Consider the following 11250-nt stretch of genomic DNA (forward strand, 5'->3'; position numbering starts at 1 on the left):
ATTGTCTCATGTGACTGTGTGAATGTGGTGCTGAATTTCTGTGTATTATCACGGGATAATAATAGGGAGGTTCAAAGTCCGGCAAATAGTCTGAACAGGTATTGACTGGGATTTTGCAACAATCTGAAAAGAAAAGTTGGAAAAGTGAAAGAATAGATGTCAATAGCAGAAACTGCCCCCCAGGCCAAAGTGGAGCTGTCTGTCTCCACTGCTTGACTGCAATTTTGGTGAGCCAACCCTTAAAACTGCTTTGAATAACTACCCTGAGGTGGGCACACAGTATTTATTCCTTCAGTTTCCTTTTGTTTAGTTAAGATTTAAGTAAAAATAAACAGTAAAATGCTTGTGTGATAACAAAATGTTTCTATGTCTAAGAAACCAAGACAAATGTCTTCCCCTCATCCATGTGTCCAGGCATGTGCATGTGAATTTCAGTCCCAGGACAGAAATCCAAGAGGCAAGCACTTTGGCATTTAGCTCTCCCGTGGACAAATAATTTATCCTGATCTCCTCAGGAGTGCCTGGGGCTGCAGAGGAGGGGAGGGAATGGATAGACACTTTATGTCAAGGTTGCTCAGAGTTCAAGCTCAGAGATTTATTTGGAAGCTTCAATCTCTCAAATCCAGTCAAATGAGAAGTTGTTCTGGAGGGAGAGTGGCGTTGGTTGTCACATTCATCAAACTTGCAGGGGACTACTCTAAATTGTTGGTACAGACATTTTCACATTTGGGGGACAAAGGTCATGTGTGCATTTCTATGAAATCTGGATTTCTTAAATATACTCCATTTGAATAACAGAAGAACAACTCACACGAGACATTGTCGCAAGTACACATAATGTATTTGACAGTCCTCATCTTTTGACCAGAATAAGCTTCAGGAGTGTGAGAATGCTCTATTTCTACATTTGATGCTTACCTTGTTCTACCTGACATGTTCAGGATTCAGGAAGCTTTTTCAGCTAGCAACAGCAGAAAATTACTGCAGGTTGATCAGTGGGTGAAATTCAAGAGATAATAATGAACTCAATATTTCATAATTTTTGCTGGGGATTCCTTTGTTTTCATTGAATTTCCAAACACTTAATAACACATTTCTCTGTTTGAACTCATGATCTGATGCTTGTATAGCTGTGCTCATAGTGTATTGTCATGATGCATGAGTCAAATTAAGTCACTGCAGGTTTTCAGAAACCAGTTATGTGAAACTGTTTCACCGCAGCTGAATGTGATTTGAAGGACAGAGGAGGGGTTCTCTGTGTATTTCCTGCTCCCTTTAACTCAGGGTTGTGGAGGGACTGGTTATGATCCAGCTGGTGCTACAGGCTGGGTAAGGCTCTAGAAAGGTGAACACCCTTCAGTAACTCAGAGGAAAGAACAGGAGGAGGCCCGCATTGTCATATTAGTGTACATATGGGACAAAGATGGCAAGACTGAGTGCTTTTGTTTAATTATATCGTAAACATCAGCTCAGACTTTTAGGTAAATGCCAAAGATGTGTCATAAGAATGCTCTGTGGGAAATATAATATATTTTCCTCTCTCTTTACTTGTTTGTGATCACAGCAAATGGACGATGCAGTGTACACGTTTGAGCAGATTCTTCACCAGAGTCTGGAGTCCCAGGGCACAGAGGAGCTCTGCAAGACCATCCAGCGCTGCCAAGACAGAGTCATCAAGGTAAAATTATAAAGCTTTAAAATTACCATCACAGTGCAAGTCCTACATTCAGATTCCTAATGCTGGAATACACAATTATTGAAAGCACAGGCTGTGCTGGGACACAGCTCTTCAAGGCTTTGACTTTGTGACGAAGTGTGCATTGCTGTGAGAGTCTACATTTATTATATTACGTTATATTATGTTCAGTTTCAGTACTTTCAGGGCTATTGTAACTCAGGCCTATCTACGGGTTCACAAAATAGATTTAAGGGATTGTGAGATTATGCAATGCTGCAGGAAAGAAAAATCAATGTTCTTGTTTTCATATTTCAAGTATATACCACATTTTCTCTAATAGTCACCCCCATTCCAATAGACACCAGGTCTCCATTGATAGCCAGGTGCATCTGCGATTTTAACAAATAAAAGCCTCCATCTATTAAACACCTCCTTTTTTCCCTATAAACAACAGGTGGTGCCACTATGTGGCTGCAGCTACTGTAACTTTACCATGATATCTGATACCACCATGTATCCGAGCAAGTCTCACTTCTCCAACACACACAGCATGCAGACATAGCACTGGTTGGAGGGTGCAAGTTTTCTGTGGATTTCAATGATAAAGTGCTTCATTAAGTAAGGGCCTCTTCTCATAACATCAGCCTTCCTTCTAATAAAGGTCTGCTGTTTAATAAAAGAAACCTCTCTGGCCACAATTAGAGTAAGCACAATATGTTGTATTAATATGAAAAAATAAAATAAATAAATCTGTAGTTGAATAAAAAATAAATACTAATTGTGCTTATAGTTATTCTCTTGTGTCATGTTTTAAGAAGAAATGTGCTATTTTAAATTAGTTTTGGAAAGAGCAATTTCCCACAGTCCAGACATGCTCTTTTAGTTTAGGTTGATGTGTGACTTTATATTAAACTTGTCTCTGTTTCTCATCTTTCATTTTGGTTCAGAAATTTGACTATGACAGCAGCACTGTGAGGAAGCGCTTCTTCCGTGAGGCCCTTCTACAGATCTTCATCCCTTACATGCTGAAGCAGCTCAGCCCTTCCTGTGCCTCAGTGAGTTCCAGAAGGGTTTCCCATCAAAGGCTGGTTCAATATATATTGAAAATTGATATTTGATGGCAATCCCTTACTTTGACTTTATAAGGGCAGCACTGGGTGTTTATTTCTAGTGCTGTTCTGCTTGTCTCCGGGTCAAGTTCTAAGCAGCTGTTTTGGAATGTGATAGGGACATTCATCAAAAGGATTTGTGTAACTTTTGAATGTGCTGACCACAGCGTGACATGTTAACAGCTTAATATGTCTGATCTATCTGTAGCATCCATTTGATGAGGCATCAAGCATAATTCAATTACTTCCCAAAGCGAAAGATGAGTCTGCTCAGTCAGTGTTACTTTGAATCATTAAAAATGCCGTTCAGAGATGTGCGTTGTTTTATAAACCTAATAATGACTTGTGGAGCAACTATCAGTTTTTGGATGTTTCCAAAAACTGTCACTGACATTGACTGACTCCCTAAGTGTTGTTGTTGTTGTTGTTGTTGTGAACTCCAGGAGCTGCCGCGCTTCCAGGAGCTAATCTTTGAGGATTTTTCCCGTTTCATCCTGGTGGAGAACATCTTTGAAGAGGTGGTGCTACACTCAGCCATGAAAGACATCATGATGGGTCTGTGTTCTGCATTCAAATTAATCCTGATTGTTTCACATTTGCTCATATATTCATGTGTGTGTGTAGTCTGCTAATTAGAAGTGAGTGTCTTAGAGGCACTATGAGATGAGCTATATGAGAAATTAGAAGAAAAACTCTATGAATGCATTTATGAATGGCATCCATTTTAAACTGCTTTGAGCGCTCAATAAGAGTGTAATAATAGTAAGAAGTAAGGCCAATCCATTACTATCGAAATACAACAAATATTCACAAACATAAATGCGAATACAGAAGAAATACCGAGGTGCTTATACAGTAGCTCACTAAAGTGAGTACATCGCTCACATTTCAGCAACCATTTCATTATATCTTCTCAAGGGACAATGTTATATAAATGAAACTTCATGAGCAGTTATGTTCATTTTTGTGCCTGCTTGCCGGGACAAAACAAACTTGTGTCATCATCGAGTGAAGCTGTTAAATTTGGTCCTTTTGGTAAAATACTTTCATACTGATGACTGGATGTTTAACATGGCACCTCATGACAAAGGACTCTCTAAGGATGTGAGAAATAGAATATTTGCTTTCCACAAAGATGGCCTAGGCAATGGGAAGATTGATGGGTCCCTGTTAGGCCTGGCCTCGCCAGGGTCAAGCAAAGAAGTCCTCTGGCTGTGGGTCATATCCACATGCCTGAGTGTTTCCAGCATTGGTGCAGAGGTTGAAGAAGTGGAAGGTCAGTAGGTTGTTGTCCCAGAAGGAAGCCTCTTCTGAAGCTGGCTCAGAAGAAAGTCACAAACAGTTGAAGACAAACAGTCCAAGAGCATGAATAACTGGAATTATGTCCCGACGTCTGACAAGACTTAAAATATTCTTGTCTGGCTCACATTGTGTCCAGCATGTGAGGCAGTGCCCTGGTGAGGAGTCACTCCATGCCATACAAAGGTTATTTCACTCAATAAAGCTCAACAAACTAGCTTCCAGGGAAGGCTGATGATGGTCACACACAAATGCACTGAAATATGTGTGTCAATCTCCTAAACATTTGACACACCTTGTGCTGTTAAACTATGAGGACAAATGCAGACAAAAAAGGGAGTACCAAGATAATTGTATCTTGCCTACAGGCAAGCACGGTGGTGGTAGAGTCAAGGTCTGGGGCTGTATGAGTGCTGCGATTCATTGAAGGGGAAACATGACTTCCAGCATGTACTGTGGCATTCTGAAGCAGAGCACGATCACCTCCCTTCGTAAACTGGCCACATGGCAGTTTTCCAACATGTCAATCACCACAAACACACATCCAAGATGAAACTGCCTTGCTGAGGAAGCTTAAGGTAAAGGTGATGGAATGGCTATTTCTCAAGAACTAAACCCAGTCGAACATTTGTGGGGCAACCTCCAGAGGGAAGTGAAAGAAGCTGTAAGGTGTCTAAAATCCCCCAGCTCTGTGATGTCATCACTGAGGAGTGGAAGAGGATTCTAGTTACAACCTGTAAAGCTCTGGTTACATGCCCAAGAGGATTAAAGCAGTGCTAGATAACAATGGTACTCAAACAAAATATTGACACTTTGGGCACAGTTTGGACACGTTCACTGTGAAGTGCACTCGCTTATGTTGCCAGCTATTTGACAATTGTGGCAGTATGTTGAGTAATTTTCAGAGTAGTCAGTAGACAGCTTGTTCAGCATTATGAATTTACTCTTTACTGAGTTATGTCCAAGTTTTATTTCGACAGCATTGTTCCTTGAGAAGATATAATTAAGTGTAAAGTGTAATAAAGATATAATAAAGTGCTGAAATGTGAGGAGTGGACTCACTTTAGTGAGCTACTGGCTGAGAATCAGAATATTTTAAATTGTGGGTATATTTGAAATATAATCTGTAATACAGGACAGTCACAAAGTTTTGCACAATTTTTATTTCAGGATATTTAAAACTAATGACTCATCATGCACATTTTCACCTCTTCTGTCTGCCTGTAGCTGTGAAAGAGGCAGCAGTCCAGAGGAGACACAATCTCTTCAGGGACAGCATTGTTCTGAGCAACAGCGACCCCAGTCTGCACCTACTGGGAGAAAACCCCTCCATAGACTGGGCAAAGGAGCATGGAGGAGCCAAAGAAGAGGTGGACGGAGCAGGGGAGGACACTGAGGGTCACCCTGAAAGTGAAAGTGCAGAGACCCAGAAGAAGAGAAGGATGAAGCAGGTCGTGTCCATGATCCAGGACGAAGACTCCCAGGTCATGTCCATGGAGTCGTGCATGGCAGTGCCCAACAATGATGACATCCCAGAGAAAGATGAGGAAGCAGCAGAGAAGGATGAGGATGAGGATGTGGATGGGGAGGAGAGCTCAAATGGTAAAGCTTCTCTTGAACTGAGTGAATCTACAAGTCCAACAACACCAGAGAACCCAGCCTTAATGAATGGCTCTGTCAAAAATGAAGATGAGGCCAAAGTGGAGGAGCGGGAGAAAGAAATCCCACTGACAGTTGAAATTGCTACAGAAATTGATTCAGCCGTAGAGGAGAACAATAAGGAAAAAGACAGACAGCTGGTGCTGGAGGAGCAACAGCTCACACACCAGGTGGTGCAAGAGGAGGTGCCAGTTACAGGAAGTCCTCCCAAAGAAATGTCAAGCGGAACCACAGACACAGTTCCGGAGAACCCTGCCGCCGCTGTGAAAGCTGACTCCCCCACACCTCCACATGATGACAGCGGGTTCCAGTCTCCCACCAGTGGAGGAGTGCAGGCAGAAGAGAAGGCGGGGGTAGTGCCTTGCACAGTGGCCTCACTGGCAGCGGAGGCACAGCTTGTGGTCAAGGAGGCAAGTACTACCGTGGCTCCAGAAGATGACGCCCAAACCATTGACTCTGAGACCAGAGACCAGTGATGAAATGAATTCTCTCTGTTTGACCTAAAGTGAATCTTGCCCTTTTTTTTTGTTTGTTTGTTTTTTGACAAATATGAAAGAAAAACACAACACACATCTGCTGTTTGAACCACACCAGTTTTCCATGTAATCACATAGCAGATTTCACTGAGCAGGGCTCAGGTACTGTCGTTCCTTTTTTATGATTAATGTTGGGGGGGGGGTTGTATGTAATTTTCACAATTTTGGATTTGACAGAAAACCCTCAGAAGGGACCCGTCAATCCTCAAAAGTTTTCTTCACTTGGTAGAAATGTGAGCACAGTGGTAGACCTCAAGTCCCTAATGGTTCTAAACAGAGGAGTTGGAAGCACAGCCTTATTAAGGTGCCTTTAAGTGAAAGAAGTGATTGGCAAATACAGCCTGAGGAAGAAGATACAGCTCTCACATGCATGTGCTATTGAACATTCTGTGATGCAGGAAGTTTAAAGTCAATAACTTTTGTGGTATTTCTGTTTAAGCTAATTGAAAATTGCAAGTGATGGTGTAAGTATTGTGTTATATGGGGAACTCACTGGGTGATGAGCATCTGGAATCAAGTGCAATTTTAAAAATACTCATCAGTAATTATTAGACCAAATCAAATTGCTTTCCAGAATGTGAAAATCTCACCAATGGGGTTTGCTTTCTGACTTTCTTTTTTTCTCCCCTCTTCAGAATTAAAATAGCATCTTACCTGTCTTGATGTGCACACTGACATTTCAAGACTTCAAGATTTCTTTTGTAGAGTTACATTATTTTATGAGTTAATCCCTTCAAAGATATTTTATGTACATACAGGTCTATGGACCAGTGAACAACCAAACTGTCATTTTACATAATTTTATATTATTTTATCAGCCCCTATTTTATTTATTACTTTGCACCCCTCCCTCCCAATTTATTTTGATATATTTTAATCTTGTTTACAATTGACTGTCATTCAAATAAATCACTATTGATTAAATATAATTATTTGTATATATGGTTTCTATTGTTAGTAGTTGAAAGGTAGTGCATGTACTGCTGCCTCTCAACAGCCATTCTTGAGTAGAAGTACAGCTACTTTACTAGAAAATGACAATGATAAAAGTGAAAGTTAGCTATTAGAATACCACTTGAGTGGCAGCCTTAAAGCTGTTATTTACTGAGGTTGAGTATCAAAAGTAATATATTACATGCACATGTACTGAAAGTAAAAGTATTTTTCACAAGTAAATACTGTTAAGGCACATTTAATTTTTTCTTTTTTTTTTTTTTTTTTAAATAAACAATCACTTTATTTTCAAACAACTAATGCAGGATGGCCCAGTTCCAGCTGAAAATCACAATGCTCACCTTTTCTTGTGAAGACAGCCACAAACATTAACTCTAGCTGATATTGGTCACTGTATGGCATGTGACCCAAGTCTACAAAAATCCGTTCCTCCTCTACCTCTCTTCCCTCATGCCCTATGGGCTCCTCCCTCTATGTTGCTGGATCCTCTGAGGCCCACGTTGGATTAGCTCCTCACTCGGAGGCTGGCTCTGACCTCCTTTGCAACTCTTCAATTCTTATGGCAGCAATGTGAGGCCCTACCTAAGCTGTCTAAGAGTAGACAAATTGGACACCAGAAGACTTGACATCGCCCTGCAGTTTTATCACACGAAACATACACAAATGGTGGGTAAAATAAGTATTGAACACGTCACCATTTTTCCTCAGTAAATATATTTCTAAAGGTGCTAGTGACATGAAATTTTCACCAGATGTCAGTAACAACACATGCAAAGAAATCAAACCGTAGATGTCCATGAATTAAGTTATAAATGTAATAAAATGGAATGACATGGGAAAAAATATTGAACACACTTAAGTTTATTTAATACTTTAACAGCTTCAAGTCACCTCTCGTGTGGATAAACTAGCTGCATGCATTGCTCAGGTGTGATTTTGTCCCATTCTTCCACAAAGTCTTCAAATCTTGAAGGTTCCACGGGCCTCTTCTATGAACTCCAATCTTTAGTTCTTTCCATAGATTTTCTATTGGATTCAAGTCAGGTGATTGGCTGGGCCATTTTAGCAGCTTTGTTTTCTTTCTCTGAAACCAAGTGAGTTTCCTTGGCTGAAACGTCCATCCTCATTTCATCTTCATCCTCCTGGTAGATGGCAGTTGATTTTTAGCAAGAATGTCTTAACACATTTCCATTCACGCTTCCTTCAATTACGTGAAGTTTGCCAGTGCCGTATGCTGAAAAACTTCCCCACACCGTGATGTTCCCACCTCCAAACTTCACTGTTGGTATGGTGTTTTTGGGGTGATGTGCTGCGCCATTTGACCGCCAAACCTGGTGTGTATTATGGCATCCAAAGAGTTCAATTTTGGTCTCATCTGACCAGACTATATCCTCCCAGTGTTTCACAGGCTTGTCTAAATGTTGTGCAGCAAACTTTAAACGAGCTTCAACATGTTTTTTCTTCAGCTGTCTGTCTGATGAGTGTGTTACCTATTGTTTTCTTTGAAACTGTTGTACCTACTAATTCCAGGTCTTTCTGAAGGTCTCCACAAGTGGTCCTTGACTTTTGGACAACTCTTCTGATAATTATTCTGACTCCTCTGTCTTGCGAGGAGTCCCTGGTCGCAGCCGGTTTATGGTGAAATTACCCCAACGGTGCTCACTGAAACATTCAAAAATCCTTCTGTAACCAATGCCATCGGTATGTTTTGCAACAGTCTTAAGCAAGTTCTTTGCATTTACCCATCAGGAGATGTTTCTAATGTGACAGCCTGGCAATGAGACACCTTTTTATAGGCCATCAGTTGGGACTGAACCAGCTGATATTAATTTGTACTGACAAGGGGAAGGATAGCTTTATGATTCCTGATAGATTTCAGCTGCTGTCTTGGCGTTTGGTGTCTTTCTGCACCTACATTTCTTCAAGTGTTCAATACTTTTTCCTTTGCCATTCCATTTTATCACACATAACTTAATTTATGGACTAATCTTTGATTTATAACCCTGCATGTGGGTTGTTTTACCGATATCTGGTGAAAATTTCATGTCAGTAGCACCTTTAGAAATATATTTCCTGAGAAAAATTATGACATGCTACAATAATTATTTTACCCACTATGCATGCATATGGCCCCATAATACCTGTGTGTGTATCTTTGTTTGCTGAGACCTGCTGGTCTCTTTGACGTTGCACAAGAAGGTATATTGCCAACTTCTCTGCAAAACTCTGAAACATTCTACATTAGTATGGTAATTTGGCTGTAGTTGTCAAGTTAATTATAGTCAGAGATCCATACTTATAGTTAGTGATACCCTGCCCTCGCCCAATGTGAGCTGGGATTGGCTCCAGCACACCCCACAACCTGGAAATGGATAAGCGGTAGAAGATGAATGAAATATTAACTTGGCTATTGTTTCCCTTTTAAGGGTGGTACCTTTAGTTTAACACTGATATCAATTTAAAATGTATTATTTAACATTAATATTTTTTTAATATGAATAGTATATTCAGTTTTTGATGGCCAATTACCAATGAACTACCAGGTGTCAGGATACACAATGCATCACATTTTTTTGAGTTTGGGGATGCATAGCTATGGACCAGTCAGGATGCCTATGCTGACCCCTGTGCTCCGCCGAAAGACTGAAAATGGGCATGGGGGCGTCAGAAGTGAACCATGGAGCAATGGAGGAAGATGGCCTAGTCTAATGAATCAGGGTTTTTGTTTTTTGCTGTTGTTGTTGATTTTACAGCACAATGCGGACCATGTTTGTGTGCGTTGCCTACCTGGGAAACGCATGGCACACGGATGCACTATGGAAGGAGGCAAGCCTGCGGAGGCAGTGCGATGGTTTGAGCAATGTTCTGCTGGGAAACCTTGGGTCCTGCCACCCATGTGGATCACTCTGAGATGTGCCACCTACCTAAACTTTATCACTTTCCCATAATCATCTATCTACGGCGCCACGTGACACAAGTTCACAGACAAAACACACCTGCATGGATGCACACATACACCCCATTTGAGATTATGCTACTGATTGATCTCAATAAAGAAAAAACTGTCTTGTGAATGGGCCTGCTCACCCGTCTACAACATATCTCAATGTCAAACAATTTCTAGCTAAATATATATGTTGAAAGCATTGTTTTCTAATGGGGATTACAGTCAGAGGCTAAAACATTGTGCATATGATTCTACCCCCAGTTCTCTCTCTCTCTGCTGAAGCCATGAGGGAACTTTTTACTTTATTCTTACCTATTGCTATTAGTTATGCACCTTGGGGTTGTGAGCAATGGTCCCAAAAATATGAGAAGACTATCATTGTTTCCCTTCAGTAAAATGCATTCAAAACTATTTTCTGCACACAGGCATTGCTTTCTTGGAGTACATAAGTACTATCTCTCGCTTAAATTATTGTATACACCTATGCAGTACCTTTAGCAATAATAACAATAAACCTCTTCTTTAGTTAATATAATAGCTACGACATATAAAAACGAGTGGTTCCTTCAGATTGGTGCCCATAGTTCTGTCCTCATGTTAATTTAAGTTATTGGGGACTTCTTATCTCATGGGGATATTTCACCCAGGTTTGCCGAAGAAGCTTAAAATTCTAGAAATGTATGATACTACCTCTTTACTGAGTTTGGAGCCAGTTTCACATCCAGTACGAACCTGGTCCAGATGACCACAAAAGAATCTTAATCTGGCCGGAAGCTGGTGGAGACTAGCCCTAACCAGACTCATCCTAACCTTAACCACCAGTAGACAGGACTGTTCTGTCAAAATGCATGTGGATCTAGTGCAAATCTGAGCCGTGATAAGGATATTACGTAATAGAACGAGAAAATCATCCACAGCTATTAAGGTACCGTGACTGAAGACGGGCTGAATTTTCAAAAGGTTAATGGAGACTTTCACAAAGAAGTAAAAGGATAAGGGGACTCAGAGGACTCGGACGGTTGATGGACTCCATCGCTTGGTTTTTCTTGCAGGAGATCCTGGTCGTGT

The 11250-nt window shown here is 40.8% G+C and overlaps 1 protein-coding gene across 1 annotated transcript in view; it reads left to right on the forward strand.

The window, feature by feature from the left end:
• niban2b (niban apoptosis regulator 2b) overlaps positions 1 to 7359 on the forward strand; it is a 30779-nt gene extending 23420 nt beyond the window's left edge. The window contains exons 11-14 of the mRNA XM_029510496.1: positions 1565 to 1678; positions 2626 to 2733; positions 3231 to 3342; positions 5314 to 7359. Of these exons, the coding sequence (XP_029366356.1) occupies positions 1565 to 1678; positions 2626 to 2733; positions 3231 to 3342; positions 5314 to 6221 (1242 nt within the window). The 3' untranslated portion in view covers positions 6222 to 7359. The remainder of the gene's footprint in view (positions 1 to 1564; positions 1679 to 2625; positions 2734 to 3230; positions 3343 to 5313) is intronic.
• Positions 7360 to 11250: the final 3891 nt, after the last annotated feature.

The sequence above is a fragment of the Echeneis naucrates genome, chromosome 9 (assembly GCF_900963305.1).
Source record: "Echeneis naucrates chromosome 9, fEcheNa1.1, whole genome shotgun sequence".
Taxonomy (NCBI): Eukaryota; Metazoa; Chordata; class Actinopteri; order Carangiformes; family Echeneidae; genus Echeneis; species Echeneis naucrates.